The following is a 14,896-nucleotide window of genomic DNA, read 5'->3' on the forward strand; positions in this document are numbered from 1 at the left end:
CACCCCACCTTAAGGTTGAGACAGGGTGTCTCCCGAATTGGGAAGTGGGGCCCTCACACACCCAGTTGGGTTTCATGCTTCATCATAGGTCTTGCTCCTCGTCAGGCTGGTGCTGTAGTGGATGACGGGCACCCTATGAGGGGCTCTTTGGTGGGGATCTTTTTCCCAAGCTGTTTGGTGAGGTACGGGCTTTGTGGTGTAGGTATGGGGAAAGTGTGTACTGAGGTGCTGTATGGAAGGCTATAAGCAGGCACAGTGGTGCTCCAAAACAAATGTATTCTTCGAGCCCACTGGTCTCATTTAAAAACATAGAAAGCGCCACCGCTGATTTAATGGTCAGAGGTGGCTAAGAGTGAATGGTCAACATGCTTCTTTGGCTTAGGTGTAAGAAATCATGTGGTAATTCATCAGGACCGGGGATACTACACTGCCTACACAGTGGTTGGTTACTCAGAGGTGAACCAAGCACTCTAAAACCTAACAGTGAGGTACCTTTTCAATGTATTTAGGATTAACTAACCTATGCAACATGAAAATTATAAATAGAAAAGCACAAATCATAAGTAAAACATACATAATGAACAAAGCAGCCTCCAAAATAAAACCATGCTACACTCACATGCATGGGTGGTTAGTGCAACATAAAATGTGTTTGGCCAGGCTAACACGAAGCAAGATATGTTTAAATGAAAGCTACCACAACGACATTGGTCAGTTTAGTATTAATATTATGTAGGTGTATAAGTGGTAGGTATGGTACGCTTTGTTAAGATGCATTTTAAGGTCATTGTAAAGTAAGGGGAAAACATAATAAATGATGATGTGTGAAGCAATAAATGATTTCCTAACTGTGCCTCTTTATCCAACCACTTTAATTAAAATGTATTATTGAAGGTGCCCAATAGGGTTAACCCCTATAGCATAAGAAGCCTACCCAGGGTTACGTGTTCAACATTTAAATAAGCTTTATATTATGCATGTTACACTTATATATGCAGAGCCCCCGCCACCATGTCTTCCTACGAAGACTGTTCATTTCTGATGATAGTGCGGTTTCACATGAAATACAAGTACATTTACTATGTTATTGGAAAATGTGTGCCTTACCTGCTGACTCTCTTAGTTACTCATGAGGGCCCCCTATATGATCAATATCGGCAGGTCTGTTTGCCTTTTAGAGAGGCATGAGCTTCATCCTGGTGTGTACCATGGAATTTCGATGCACATAAACAAATAACCAATGCTTAATTTGTAACAAATAAATAAGTGCCAAGGCTCTAGTCGGAATGCCTCTGCAGCGTGCATCACCCTTTGCCACAGCCAGTGTTGCCAATGACAGTACCTACACAACTACTAACCAGCACACTGCTACAAGCGTGACAATTCAGACAATTCCAGGCCCCAAAGCTATGAAAATAGCTTGGGCGGCAGGTATTAGTTGTTTTTAATGCATATTGAATTAATAAATAATTGCTGGTCTACTCATCTCTAAATTATACAAACATCGCCATCATGTGGCAGCTCTCATAAGTGCTGATGCTGAGCACTGGAAACCACCGACTCAAATTAAGCCCTGCGAATGACTAGAAATCTCAATTACCGCATTCATGAGTCGATAACATATGTTAATGTTAATGTTAATGTTAATGTTATGGGGCATTTGTACAAGCGCACGGCTACTCCAAAAAGTGTCCCGACACTAAGGAAAAGAAAAGGAAAAAGACCCTGAAAAAAGAGACCCAATTAACGCCCACTCATACACAAATCTCCTTATTGATGAAACAGCCAGGTCTTAAGTTGACGTCTGAAGCTCAGGAGCTCTGATTCTTGTCTCAGAGATAAAGGCAGCAAGTTCCACAAACTACTCACTACCACCTGGAAGGAGTGTCCACCCTTCCTGGCCCGACAAAATTTTGGCACCAGCAACAGATGTTGGTTTGATGACCTCAAGGTCCTGGCTGGAATATAAGGCATACTTATTTTTCTAATATACTGAGCTCTGCTGTTATGTAGAGCCTTAAAGGCCAACACAAGAGACGTAAAGTCAACTCTGCTTTTTACTGATAGCCAGTGTAGTGATTTCAGATGACTCGTCATGTCTGTTCTAGGCCCAACCATAGAAATTGCTCTGGCGGCTGAATTCCGAACAACCTGAAGACAGCTCAATAAGTACTTGGGGATGCCTAAGAAGAGCAAATTAGCATAGTCCAGCCTTGACATTATCAAGGCTTGGGCCACTGTCTTTCTATGGGACAGTGGCAGCACTGGGAGAAAATTCCTCATCATTTTTAACAGCCTAAAGCACATACCAGCCACTGACTGCACCTGTGTCTTCATAGAAAGATCTGAGTCCAGCATAACTCCAAGAGTTTTAACAGTAGTAGCAGGACTGGAAGGGGCCGGTTGATCCTGGGGCCACCATTTCCGCCATTCATCCTCCGGGGTATGTCCGAAGAAAATAATTTCGGTCTTGGCGGAGTTGCAAGATAGTTGATTCTGTCTGAACCAATCAAACACGGTGTTCAAACACAGATGTAGTTGACTTTCATCAAAAGGCTAGTCTTTTTCATAAGTAAACAGAAGTTGAGTATCATCTGCGTAGGTAAGAACCTTGGCCCCAAGATTCTCTGCTAAAGGTGCAAGAGGTGCCATATAAATATTAAAAAGAGTAGGGCTCAAAACTGAGCCCTGAGGCACTCCAACATTCAGCGAAGGGATATCAGCTGAGAAAGATGGCGACCAGACAGATTGCTGACGGCCTTTCAAAAAGAAAGAGAACCACCTTAAAACCATGCCCCTGAAGCCGCATTCCTTAAGCCTCTGAACGAGTCGCCCATGGGGCATGGTATTAAAAGCCGCCTAGAGGTCTAGCAGTATTAAAACTGCCTTACCTCCTCTATCAAGGGTGTCTTTTTCAGGACTGTGGTTGGCCCTAAATCCCGACTGGCTAGGGTGAAGGGCATTGGTTGCCTCAATAAAATTTGTGGTAACCTTATTTACATGCTTCTCCAAAGTCTTGGCAAAAAAAGGGAGCAATGTAATGGGCCTATAATTACTGGCTACAGTAGGATCCTCTGAAGGTTTCTTCAGAAGTGGTAAGATTTTTCCCTGTTTCCATCTAGCCAGAACCTGTCCACTGGACAAGGAAAGGTTCAGGACTTTATTTACAGCAGGATTTAAAACTTCAGCAACAGCTGCTATTATTTTTGCTGGACATTGATCCATAGGGGACCCGAATTTAGTGTCTTCATTTTGGTGAGTGAGGTATCCAGAGACACCGGAGGAAATTCCAGCAAATGTTCTACCCTAGGATCTTCCTTCACAGAAAACCCATTATTCTGATTCAGGAAAGCAGGCATATCAAAGGTATCTTGAATGGCCTTAATCTTGTCATAGAAAAATTCGGCAATTTGAATGGTCCATTCAAGGGTAGGAACAAGGACTCTGGGTGACTTTAGTCGAAGCAAAGTTCTTTACAATCTTAAAAAGTTCCCTGCTACTATTTCTGGCCAAATCAATTTTAATAGTCAGGTAACTATTTTTCTCATCACGTTCTTTTAAATAGTGCGCTTTAAGTGCCTGTTTATATAAATGTTTGCTCTCAGGGTCAAAACTTTTTCTCCATAAATGTTCCAAACATTTGCAAGCACTCTTACTTTTCATCAGTGCTTCTGTAAACCAAGGAGCAGAGGTATTTTCTTAAGAGGCCCTATGTGTCTTTGGAGGAGAAAGATGCAATGCCCAATTCTGCAACCAATTTTCAAGAGCGAGTGTTGCATCTTCAAGAGACCCTTCCCCAAGGATAGGGTGGTGGTCTAGTATTTCAGTCAAGGAGTCAGGTGTGATGAGCTTAAAAGATCTAAATTCTTTTTTTTTTTTTCCCGCCCTTAGAACGAATCCTGATCAGATCTTTCTCCATCCGAAACATAAGCATAAAATGGTCGGACCATATAATAGGGAGGGGAATGTCAAGAGCAATATGGCATGTGGAAAAGATCTGGTCCAGAATATGGCCTTTTTCATGGGAAGGAAATATTACATACGGTGTCATACTAAAGATGTCCAGACATTCACATAACTTCTTAGATTCAGAGGCTTCCTTTTGGTCAAAGTGAAGGTTAAAATCTCCAAGTACCAAACATTGGCTAAATCTAGTAGCAATAGGTTCTGTGACATGGCCAATGGTCTCCAGAAAACGGCCCGACGGCCCCGGTGGTCTATAAATATTTACCCCGGCAACTGACTGGTGAGCGGAGACTGATAGCAGAAAACCTAAGCCTTCTGCTCCTTCAAGGCAAATAATAGGTATGGTTGAACATGGGAGGGAGTTCTTAAATATAGTTGCTACTCCTCCTCCTATAGTATTAGCCAGAGTGGGGTTAGATCCCTCATGTAACCAGGTCTCGTTAATGAACAGAATATCCGGCTTGGCTACTAAAAGTAAGTCATAAATTTGAGATTCATGTTTCTTTATAGATCTAGCATTGATAAGAATGGCCTTAAACTTTTCCCTGGTCATATCCGACTGGGGAGCTTGTAATATAGGGATATGGGCATTTCCAACTAAAACCCTTCCCTCTCTCCCACTACAAGCAGTCGCCCAATTGCAGGTGTTACATAGCAAATGCTCAGTCAGCAGGTAGCTTCATAGATAAATGACATTTACTTTGATTACCATCCCAGATCGCATACCAAATAGATGTGCCATTCAAGATGCCCTTCAAAAACAAATCGAGGTGATGAAGAGTCATTGGCTCACGGACCAACTTTCCCAGGCCTCTCAGCCCATGGCAAACCCTGCACCAATGCCCTCTCCTCACCCGGAAAAGTGTCCGCAAACACCTGCACTCACTTTGAAGGCGGCCACTTCACTAACCTGCGTCTTCCATTCCTGCAACCAAATTCCAGAATGTAATCACTCCCTTCAGGGAAGAGATACGCCCATTTAAAACACACTTTAATACAAACAAAACATATTTATATAGTGAGAGTGTATTTTGTAAATAGCACATAAAATGGCCAAGTGCATCAGAACACTTTACAAAAATTACACTGTACAAGATATGATAACATTGGCTGTAAAATGATGAAGGTCTAAAAGGACATTCGAATCAACATAAAATTAGTTCACAAATATGTACAAACGACAGGTTATTTTGAAAAATCTGGCTCATAGGGTTCCAGGGCAATCAGAGGTTACTCAGTTCCAGTTGTAACTACCAGGATATTTCACCTCTGGTTTGTGGGGGCACCCACATATACTTTCAATGCAACGGCCCTTCATATCTTTAGCAGACCCAACACAACTTGCCATGAGAGATGGAAAAACCCCTCAACATGTGATGGTGCCCCCTAGTCTCCTTGCTTGCACTCGAAAAGTGCACAGGTCTTCTTGCCACTTGCTGGGTTCCTGCATGTCCAATAGGGGTCAAAAGTGAGCATCCCAGCCCACTTTTAGACCACTCACAGCCAGAACCATTCCATAAGAGTTCAAATGTACCCCTTACCTTTGGGGTCCATGGCAAGACGACTTCCCTGCACTGATCCCAAGAGGGAGAAAGGAAGACACTTCAACTTGCTCCCAATGCAGAGTGCAGCAGAAGTCCAGGAAGAACAATTCCAGCATCCTTCCACTCCAAACAAGGGTTTACCAGCAAGCTGGTCATCCTACTTATTCCATTTTTCCTCTTACACAAATCTCTTCCCTTGTGTAGAAGTTTCAAAATGAAAGTGGAGAATTCTAGAAGGTGGGAGTCCCTACACAATCTAGGGATGCCACTCCGTCCACCTCCCCTTACTGTCACTTCTTGGGAGCAGCCTCTTGGCTGTCCAATCCCTTGTACAGCATTCAAGGAGTTTTCAAAATGCCATATCACCCAAGATTGTGAAAGAGCTCTCCTCTAATTCCTGCTTCTCGTTGCCATATCTAACCTCCTCCGAGACTTCAAAGGGAAACCCTTTCGTGACTGGTGCCAGAGTCCTCCTGCTCTCTTTGTGTCTCAGGACATCATGCCCAGGCTTGCCAGAGGCAGATAATCACCTCCAGGTAGGGTTTATTGTTAGAACTGGCAGATGGCCAGTAGGCTGAATAACTTTGTAGAGCAAGGTAGTTCAATATCTGCATCTCATTGAGGCCAGCTCAGTGAAATATTGCCAATTTCGAAATGCATAAATGAACCCATATCGATGAAAATAACTCTGATTATGTATTTTGTGTCTCGTGAAAATATAGGGAAATTCACATTAATGGTTTTCCTGCATTGTTTCAATCCAAAAATGCACGTTAAGCACATTTTACTGAAAGTGTAAATACAGTTAAAACACTACATATTTATCCCTTAGCCAAAAAGTAAAAGGGGGCATTTCTCATTCGATTCCCAAATAAATTATAAATCCTAAGAGTGTCATGAACAATTTAACCTTGGTCCCACCTGCAAGAGTGTTACTTCTGGCCAGATATCAGACCGAGTCAGACAGTCTTCTTCACTCAGCCTGCACGTGTACACACACACACAAATTCACATAGAACTAGCTCATCGCCTCTTAATCCAGCTGTGCAGCAGCGGACCTTATTTTAAAAAGTGGGCCCTGGTGCTTACTGCTCAAGGCCACTTACAACAGAAGCTTACAGAAAGTGAGACTCCATTAGGGAGACTTGCTGTAGAGGTCCAAAAACTAGAAGGTCCTAAGCAAAAAACACTGGGGGAGTATTTATGGCTTCAGAACCCACTCTCTTATAGGTATCAATCCAACAGCGATTAGTTCAAAGACACAGAATCATCATGCAAAGTACAATCAAAGAATACTCTCCAGGTATAATACAATCCAACATTCAACTACTTGGTTAACTTCTGTGAAAATGCGGGTTCAAGTGTGACGATGGAGGGGGGGAGTGATCAAGACAAAGTAACTTCTAGTTCTGTTTCCAAACAAATAGAGAAGTGGTGGATTGGTTGTGGTTAGCAGGCAGACCTGAGCTCCATGCTTTTGGTGCCTGCTCAGAGACAGAGTGATTTGGGGTACATTATTGTTGATGACAGGGACTTCAAGAAGTAAAGTGTCTGAGCTGCAAAGTTGGCAAGTCTCTCCTGAGAACTTCAGCTTGTAGGACAGACAGAGGAAATATTCAGTGTGTGAATGTTTTCGCATTAACCAAGGAAGCCTCTCAGCAGTTCAGTTTTGCAATCAGCGGGGAGCCAGCTTACATGGGATAGCACAGGAAGGAGTTGTTTGATCACAGCAGCCAATCTCCAAGATCGGTGTGCTGCTGCATGCAGTGAGGTTTTGGGAGAAACAAAGTGAATGTTAGGGATAGCGGAGAGAATGCATTCCCATAGTTATGTCTCAATGGTACCAAGGCTTCAACAACATCCTCAACATAGTGTTCAGGTAAGAAATGTTTAATCCCATGGACTAGTTTCAATTGAGGCCTGGCAGGGCTGGCCATGTTGTTAATGTGCTTGTGGAGAGGAATCCTATTATTAAAGTGACTCCCAATCATTTAGCACTTCCTCGGTTGGCAGTGGCATAACAAAAAATGATGGGGCTCCCATGCAGATTATCAAGAGGGTCCCCTGAGTATCCCATATCTCAAAGCTAATCATTGACCTAGGGCTGAATGGGGGTCCCCTTCAAGGCTTGAGGGACCCCTTAAATCTCAGAGTGCCCACTGGCCTATGCATATTGGTTGTGTTGCAGTCTGAGCTGTTTGCGGAATCTAGCAGTATCTGGACTAGAGTAAGCCTGTGGTAAAATGAGAAACAACTCAGGTTTGTTAAGGTTGAATTTGAGATGACGAGTGGTCGTTCAAGATTGGATGCTGCCATGTGTCAGCACTGCTTGAGTAATATCTGCTGTGGTGAAACCCTTCACTAGAGCGGTGTGTCATCGGCTTACTTCTGGTATGGAATGATACTGTTGGATAATGTCACCCAGAGGTTCAGATAAAGATTTAAGAGTGCAATGGGCAAAACAGATCCCTAAGTAACTCTCTGTGGTACAAGAGTGGGGTTAGTAAAGGAGCTATTACTTTGACTCCGCTGAGAATAGGTTAGATAGGATTCAAACGAATCCAGTATCTTGCCTTCAAAAGCCATGGACCATATCATTAGTGTATACATGTGGATATCCTGGTTAATAGAGTCAAATGTTGCAGACATATCTAGAACGGTCATTAGCCGTAAATCTCCATTGTTCAGAATACCCAGATCATCATCCATAATTTGCAAAATGTCAAAGTACCTGCAGGCAGGCGTATTTGTACTTGCTATTTTTATATTCCACTTTCTTCCACTGGTGTGGATTCTACTGATGTTGCAAAGGTATATGTGTAAGCTACTTGCATACATTTAAATCTGTGCAGGGCTAAGTCAATATGTTATTCTTCATATGCTGAGAAAATGAATGTCACTGAGTAGGTTAGCAATTAAGTTTAAAGAGGGTAACAACCTGTTTTGCTGAAGGCTCCAAACTGCTCATTCTTGAGCAACGTAAACATGTACAAATATGTGTTGTCTGCTCCATTTATACCATAACAAAAACATGAAAAAATAAAGGAAATATGTTTTTCGAAAAAAAAATGTTTAAAAAATAAAGACCATAAAATTATAACCCTTAATTATCATTTCGTGCCGTGTTTCGTTGTAAGCTTTTGCGTGGCAAAATGTATAGTGTACATTTCATGTGTTTTTTTTATGTAATGATTGGCTGGTATTGAAAGAACATAGCTTCCGTTGCCGGGACAGGGTAGATATGTGGTATCCGATTTTAAGCAGATTGTTTCATATTTTATAATCTACACTACCTAAAGATCCGTCAATTGTATTTAGCGCATATTATGGAACTAACGCACTGTATGTACTTTTCTATTGTTCTGATATGTTAAAGGTTGCTTAAAACAATGTGCCTGAACAAACACACCCCGCCTTATTGTAACTGTGGCCACTCCCCCTGCCCCGAGGCGGTCTCGATGGCATGAGACACACTCCATATATTCTAGACACAGCACTGATGACCGTTCCAGAAACCACTACTATTTGGAGCCTCCCGGCACAAACAGCGCATGCTCCTCGGGGCCACAATAGCGTTGTTTCCTGTTGTGAAAACTCAATTTAAATCTGTATGAGAAGCGGGTGCAGCTGGTTCATTGCGCGCGGGTTGGTGAGGTCCATGGCCATTGTAGTCCCGTTGCTGATAAAATAACTCAGCAAGTTAAGCTTTTGCTGCAGACAGCGGTGTGCAACCTGCAGCCACACATCTGACTCTCGGCGGGTCCCTTTTAGCCTTCTGTGGTCGATACAATGAGCTGTGTTGAGTTTATTTACAATCCGCCTTTATAATGGGAGCAAAGGAAGGGACTCGCGTCATGGGACGAAAGTTAAATAGGCTGTGAAACCTTGGGTATAATAGAGTCGCGGCCAGCTAAATGCGTTGCACAAAATTAGACATGCACAACACAGAAATCACACAGAAACACATGTACAAAATAGTTAATGACGTAGGTTTCTATTTTTTTTACGTAACCCTTACGCATGTGTGTCACGTGTCCCCTTTCATGCAGAATAACAAAACAGTATTCATTCACGCACAGTGTCTGCACCGGAACAAAACTTTTCCTAACTATCCCTTCATCAGCATCTATAAAAAGAAGCACATTGTCGGCGCACCGCATGCTGCATAAGACGGTCCGGGTACCACCACCATGCGTGCGGCACCCTTTAATAATTGCCACAATCAACGCATCGGCACCCTTGAGCCTCCTGTGGGAGCACTGCAGCCAGCGGGGTAACCAGGGGTCTGGCTTTTCTATTCCCCACTTCCCATCACACAAGATGTGTGATTCTGGGCACCAAACTTCCCTGTGCCTCGTTTATATTATCTGCGAGATTTTGTAAAGCACATAGAAGAAAGTCACTCCGATACTTGATTCACTTACAATCATATCAGGAATTAAAGTTACAGTGCAATGACATACGATCGACTACCGTTTCAGACTCTTTTCTACACCCCCCTTCCCCCCCCCCCCCCACACACACACCTTTTAGTGGCACCACGCTGTTTGCTGAAAAAATTGTCATATAAAATACATCAGACATGCCGTGTCATACGTAGAACCAAAATTGTGGCCCACCAATCGTCGATATTACCATAACATATATTGGCATCAGTTCTACATAAGCCCTCCGCTCTCCTCTGAAAAGTCCGCTAAAAGTCTGCTTGCCTAGCCTCCCCGCGAATTTCAAGTGTCTAAGCCCAACTGGTGCACGTGAAATATCTAAAATCTGCTACTTGTTCCACATTCACCTCATCAGCCGCAGAAGTGAGCGCGCAGTCTGAAACATATAGGTTTAAACCCAAGTGGGGCTATCCTGGCAATTCATCCTACCAAGGTTACTAAATGGTACCAGTGGAATTTACAAGAACACAAGGCGGTATATTATACGAGGTGCCATTGGCGCAGGGACAATACTGCCCTGTCGTTTGTACCTACTCACCGGTGCTCTCCGGTGCTCTCCGGTGCAACTTTAACATGTGCACTGGCAAGTTCAAAGTAAACATGGTCACTGATCGTCACCTGTAGCTAGCTGGTCGGTGCTAACCTGTACCAGTGTACACCCACGTCATCTAGTAATAGGGCAAACATACAGCGACACGTGTACAGCCGTATGTAAGCAGGCCCCAGTGCTGCGAAACCCCCCAAATCAGACAACAAGCGCTGTGTACAGCAGCACGACTATGCTCGCGCTGGAACACTTACTATAAATGGTTTGAAGGGGCGTCCCGTCCACGTGCCCATCGCGGTTGATCTGCAGGTGAAAGCTGTTTTTGCCTGTGGCGGTGTACAGGTGCATCAGCCTGTCCGGGTTTGACCACCCTGGGTTCATGAGCAGGGGGGAAGAGTTGGGGAATGCAGTGGTCTCTCCCAGAAGGAAGAGGAAGGTGAAAGTCAAGTGCACGCGGCTGCAGAGGCTGCTCCTTGTCATCTTCGGGTCCTTGCCTTCCTGCCCCTCCTTTCTGTGGGTGCTGCTGCTGAAACTTGAGCCTTCCTCCGCACTTGCTCCCAGGGCCCCTTTGCAGTGGCAGGTTCTGGACTCTCGTGCTTCCCAAAGGTTTGCAGCCCTTTATAAAGGCTAGAAATGACGTGACACGGGAAAAAAACGCCTGTCCACATCCTTTATGTTGTAACAGCTCAGCATCATTTTAAGAGTGCCCTGAGACCTGCATGGCCAGGGAAGGCGTTTTTTCACACATATTCCCCAGGGAAACCAAGTCAGACTCCAGTGGGCATGAAAAGATTAGTTTTGGCAGGGCACCCATTTTTTGGCTGGTGTGACCTGACGTCTGCATGTTCGACTCCCAATTCTGTTGGCTCAGGATGTCATCTCCTTTTAAAATATAGTGCAACGAAAGCTGTGAAATTATAATTTAAATGAAAAACTTTAGTATTACAGTCTAATATATGACTAAACCTGTGGCCTTTTGGGCATGTAAGTTGCAGGTGGGTGAGCCACTGACAGTTCGAGCCAGGCTCGATCCTGTAGCCTGGCTTTAGCTCAGCTCTGGGTCCTCTTGGAACTGTAGCCCATGGCGAGGTAAACTTTCAGGTGGCTTCTGCCTGGCACCCCTGGTCTGCCCTCATGCACAAAGAGGTAAAAACAAAGCATTAACATCTGAGGTACCAAAGAAAGATACTTAGCTGCCCATTCAGTGGCTGTTTTTTTTTTAACAAAGTGAAACCAAAAAACCTGGACAAATTGCTGCTACCCTGCTTAACCAAACTGTGTGATTTTAGGTAAATATTTTATTTCATAGATCCTCCTTTTTCTTCAATATCATATATGAAAGCACTTTCAGATATGTGAGTTTAGAATACCAGCTGTACAAAGCCCTATTGTGTTTTATTTATTATACTATATTGTTGTTGCTTCTATAAGAATCCTGGCCACATACAGGGTTCTCATAACAACTGTCTTGCCTATTAGTTTATAAATGGCACTATCTCGAGGGTGGGAACCCATGTTCAAAAACTATCACTTTTATTTAGTCCTTCTCACTGCAGTGCTATAATTTGACGTAATAACACAGAACAACAGAGGCGGACTGTTAGTGCTGCACCTCAAACCCCAGCCACATCAAAGTTGGTATCCTGTGCACAATTCTTCCAGCACTTGCCGCTGTTGGGTGCCACTGTAAACCAGATCAGAACCTAGGAAAGAAATCCATGTTCAACTGAGTGTTCCATCATCTTTTTTATAAAGCCCTGATGAAGTTCCTTTTTCACACAGAACGAAATGTGTTGGCTGGATTTTAACTTGTATATTACTTATTAAAGAAGATGATCAATCAATCAATCAGAGTACTTGTAGAGCGCGCTACTTACCCGTGAGGGTCCCAAGGCGCTGAGGGGATGGGAGGGGGTGCTGCTACCGCTCGAAGAGCCAGGTCTCTAAGAGTCTCCTGAAGGTGAGTAGGTCTTGGATCTGCCGTATGTGGGTAGGGAGGGTGTTCCAGGTCTTGGCAGCGAGGTAGGAGAAGGATCTGCGGCCGGAGGTCGTTCGTTGGATGCGGGGAACAGCGGCGAGGGCGAGGCTGGCGGAGCGGAGCTGGCGGGTGGGGTTGTGGAAGCGGAGTCTGCTGTTCAGGTAGGCAGGTCCGGTGTTGTGGAGTGCTTTGTGTGCGTGGGTGAGGAGCTTGAAGGTGATCCTCCTTTCGACGGGGAGCCAGTGTAGGTCTCTCAGGTGGAGGTGATGTGGCTGCGGTGGGGGGCCTTGACGATCAGCGAGGGCGGGATGTCGTTGGCGCTGGGGTTGTAGAGTTCCTTTACGATGCTGAAGAGCTCTTTGCTGCTGTGCGTGTTGTTGTCCAAGCGGTCTTTGACGGAGGATCTCTTGGCTAGTCTGATGAGGTGGTGGTGTCTGTGGGTGGCGTCCTTGTGGGCTGCGTGGTTGTCCGGTGTGCGTTCATGTAGCCATGTCTTCTCCAGTTTTCGGCATGCACGTTTGGAGGCCTGGAGCTCGTTGGTGAACCATGTGACTCTCCACCTCATCTCTTGTTGGTGTGGCTGTTGGAGGGTTTCTTGAGCGGGGCGAGGGTGTTGGCGCAGTCGTCGATCCACTGTCTGAGGTTGTGGGCTGTGGCGTCAGAGTTGGTGGGGTCGGTGGGTGGGTTCTTGGCGAGGGAGGTGAGCAGCTGGTCTTCGGTGACTTTGCTCCAGCAGCGGCGAGGCAGCTGTTGGGTGCGATGGTGCGTGGTTGGTTTCATGAAGGTGAAGTGAATGCAGTGGTGGTCCAGTGGAATTCAGTGGTGTGGTCGAAGGCGGGGTGGGAGCCTGTGGAGAAGATGGGGTCAAGCCTGTGGCTGGCAGTGTGGGTGGGTGTGGTGACGAGTTGTCTGAGGCAGAGGTTGGCGAGGTTGTCGATCAGGGTGGTGGAGTTGGCGTTGTTGTTGTTCTCGAGGTGAAAGTTCAGGTCCCCGAGGAGGATGTAGTCCGTGGAGGCGAGTGCGTGGGTGCTGGCGAGGTCGGCGATGGAGTCGCTGAACTGAGTCTGGGATCCGGGGGGTCTGTAGATGAGTGTTCCTCCGAGGGTGGTGTTGGGGGTCGGTGTGGATCCGGAAGTGCAAGTGTTCGGCGGTGTTGAGGGTGTCGTCTGCGTGGGTGGCGACTTTGAGGGTTGACTTGTGGACGATGGCTATTCCTCCTCCGATTCCATTGGTGCGATCCCTGCGGGTGATCTTGTAGCCGTCCAGGATGGCTATGGCGATGTCAGGCGCCGAGGAGTCGTTCCACCAGGTCTCGGTCAGGAAGGCCACGTCTGCGGCAGAGGTGTCGAGCAGATCCCAAAGCTCGACGGCGTGTTTGCGAGCGGAGCGGGTGTTGAGGAGTATGCAGTGGAGGTGGTTGGGTCCAGTCTTTGGAGGTTTGGTGGTTTTGTCGCAGGTGAAGCTGCAGGTGTGGCAGGAGAAAGGTCCATGGGTCCGTTTTGGGGCGGCTTGGAAGCAGGTGCGGTTTCGGCCGGTGTTGAGTGCGTGGATGACGCTGGCGTCGTAGTGGATTCTGGTGTCGTGGCATTCGCGGGGTGCAGGGGTTCTGGCGCTGCGCGCGGCCCAGGCGCGAATGGGCGCAGACAGGCTTGCCTATGGCCCGGCCCCTGCTCAGCCTGCATATGAGGAGGCTTGGGAGGGAGGAGCAGCTGGGATGCGGGAGCGGGGAGGCCAATGGGTGTGCTGGGGGTTGGGCCCGCAGGGAGGCAGCGGCCGGAAGGCTGGGACGGGAGCGGTGGGTGAGGGAAGCCCAGGGACCAGGAAGCGGCAGCAGGGGCACAGAAATCAGCCGGTCAACAGGTGACGAGTGGCGGTGTGGGGGCGACCTGCCTACATTTTGACCTGCCTTCAAGCCGGGTCAAAGGTCACTCCCGCTGCCGTCACTCGGCCTGTATTCCAGGAGGCCTGGGAGGGAGGAGCAGCCGGGAGGCCAATGGGTGTGCTGGGGGGCGGGGCCGCAGGGAGGCATCAGCGGGAAGGCTCGAACGGGAGCGGTGGGGACGGGGGGGAAAAACTGACATGCAGGGCGAGGGAAGCCCAGGGACCAGGAGGCGGCAGCAGGGGCACAGGAATCAGCCGGTCAACAGGTGACAAGTGGCGGTGTGGGGGCGACCTGCCTGCAAGCAGGGAACAGTCAGATTGAACATGGACTTCTTTCCTGGAGTACCTTCCTATTGGTAGGAAAATGTGATGTAATAATGTCACAGCTTCCACGTGTCATTTTTTAAAATAATTTTGAAGAGACTTTATCATATTTTACATGATGTTTGTTGCAAGGTTTACATGTCAAAAATGTTCTGGTCTCAGCGTGCACATGCGCTGTTAGAGCAAAGCATTTGGGTTTGTGCTGTCTCGG

The 14,896-nt window shown here is 46.4% G+C and overlaps 1 protein-coding gene across 1 annotated transcript in view; it reads right to left on the bottom strand.

Moving 5' to 3' along the window:
- FGF23 (fibroblast growth factor 23) overlaps nucleotides 1–10,880 on the bottom strand; it is a 19,364-nt gene extending 8,484 nt beyond the window's left edge. Inside the window, exon 1 of the mRNA XM_078654179.1 lies at nucleotides 10,757–10,880. Within this exon, the coding sequence (XP_078510305.1) occupies nucleotides 10,757–10,850 (94 nt within the window). The 5' untranslated portion in view covers nucleotides 10,851–10,880. The remainder of the gene's footprint in view (nucleotides 1–10,756) is intronic.
- Between the last annotated feature and the right edge of the window lie 4,016 nt (nucleotides 10,881–14,896).

This window comes from Lissotriton helveticus, chromosome 1_1 (genome assembly GCF_964261635.1).
Source record: "Lissotriton helveticus chromosome 1_1, aLisHel1.1, whole genome shotgun sequence".
Taxonomy (NCBI): domain Eukaryota; kingdom Metazoa; phylum Chordata; class Amphibia; order Caudata; family Salamandridae; genus Lissotriton; species Lissotriton helveticus.